Raw genomic sequence first — 1,146 nt, 5'->3', positions numbered from 1 at the left:
GGGGGGGGGGTTTTTGGGGTTTCAGGTTTCCCCATTAGGCATAGGTCCTTTTCCCCGAAAAATTTTCCCCCGGGGAGGGGGCAATGGCCCGCGGGGGGGGGGCCTTAGGTACCCCGTTTCAGGTTTCCGGATTATGTTTTTCGCCCCGGGGGCCCCCGAGCCCCCCCCCCCCCCCCCCGCCTCGCACACGCCGTAGCCACACACGCGCCACGCGCCCCTCCTTCCCCCACAGGCTTGCTCTGCGGCAAGCTCGGCTCGCCCGACCGCCCTGCCGAGGCGGTGAGGTCCGATGTCGTGATCGACCCTCGCTTCCCCGACGCCGCCGCCGCCGCCGTCAACCCCGCCGCCCCCACGCCCGCCGCGTCCGCCGCCGCCGCCAGGGCAGGCCCGCCGGAGCTCACGATCCGGTGCGGGAGTTTCTCTGCGCCACGTCTTCCACCCCACTCCTCCGCCCAACTTCTCTGGCCAGAGTCGTGCCGCGCGTTGGCCTGCTAGGCTGCTCTTCGCCGGAGAGGCGGTGGGTCGGCTGATTGGCAAGGGGGGCGCCGGCCTCCGCGCTCTGCGCGAGAAGCACGGCGTCGGCGCAGAACTTGGGGAGCGACGAGTGCGGACGCGCGTGCCGCTGCTCGGCGGCACTTTTGGCGCGGCCCGACTGTAGGCGTGGACTTGCCGCGGCAGACGCAGCACGGCGACGAGGTGCGGGTGCTCACTCTCTCGGGCGACGTGGTTGCTGTCTACTCGGCGGCGTGCGACGCGCTCGTGGCCATGCGGAGCGAGACGCCCATTGCTTAGCGACTTCTTCTCCAAGCAGCAGCCACGTTTGTGCTTTCACCGCGCATCTCTCTCTAGATAGAGCCGCGCAAAGGCTCTTGCTCACAATAGATCGGACTCAGATGAGAAAGAGACACAAGGTCTATTTTAACTGGTGGTGGCGACCATGGTGAATGCTGATGGTCCATGCCCATGACCAAAATGCAAAACCACACGCGCCCCCCCGGCCCCGCCGCCCGGTGCTACGCCTCGCGGATCCGGATGAGGAGAGCGAGCAGCGAGTCGTGTCTATGTCTAGACGGGAGGGGGCGAGAGTCGTATATATGTCCTCGGTGACCTAGCCCTCACACAGCCCGAGTTTCCGCTGCACTGCAT

General features: G+C 67.1%; 1 protein-coding gene across 1 annotated transcript in view; it reads left to right on the top strand.

Annotated features, from left to right (window-relative positions):
- Positions 1-792, top strand: part of EMIHUDRAFT_313572 (hypothetical protein) — a gene marked incomplete at both ends in the record, with an annotated part of 2,011 nt that extends 1,219 nt beyond the window's left edge. The window contains 3 exons of the mRNA XM_005788191.1: positions 233-407; positions 496-577; positions 679-792. Of these exons, the coding sequence (XP_005788248.1) occupies positions 233-407; positions 496-577; positions 679-792 (371 nt within the window). The remainder of the gene's footprint in view (positions 1-232; positions 408-495; positions 578-678) is intronic.
- Between the last annotated feature and the right edge of the window lie 354 nt (positions 793-1,146).

This window comes from Emiliania huxleyi (assembly GCF_000372725.1).
Source record: "Emiliania huxleyi CCMP1516 chromosome Unknown EMIHUscaffold_137, whole genome shotgun sequence".
NCBI lineage: Eukaryota > Haptophyta > Isochrysidales > Noelaerhabdaceae > Emiliania > Emiliania huxleyi.
This window is presented reverse-complemented; position numbering and strand designations above follow the sequence as displayed.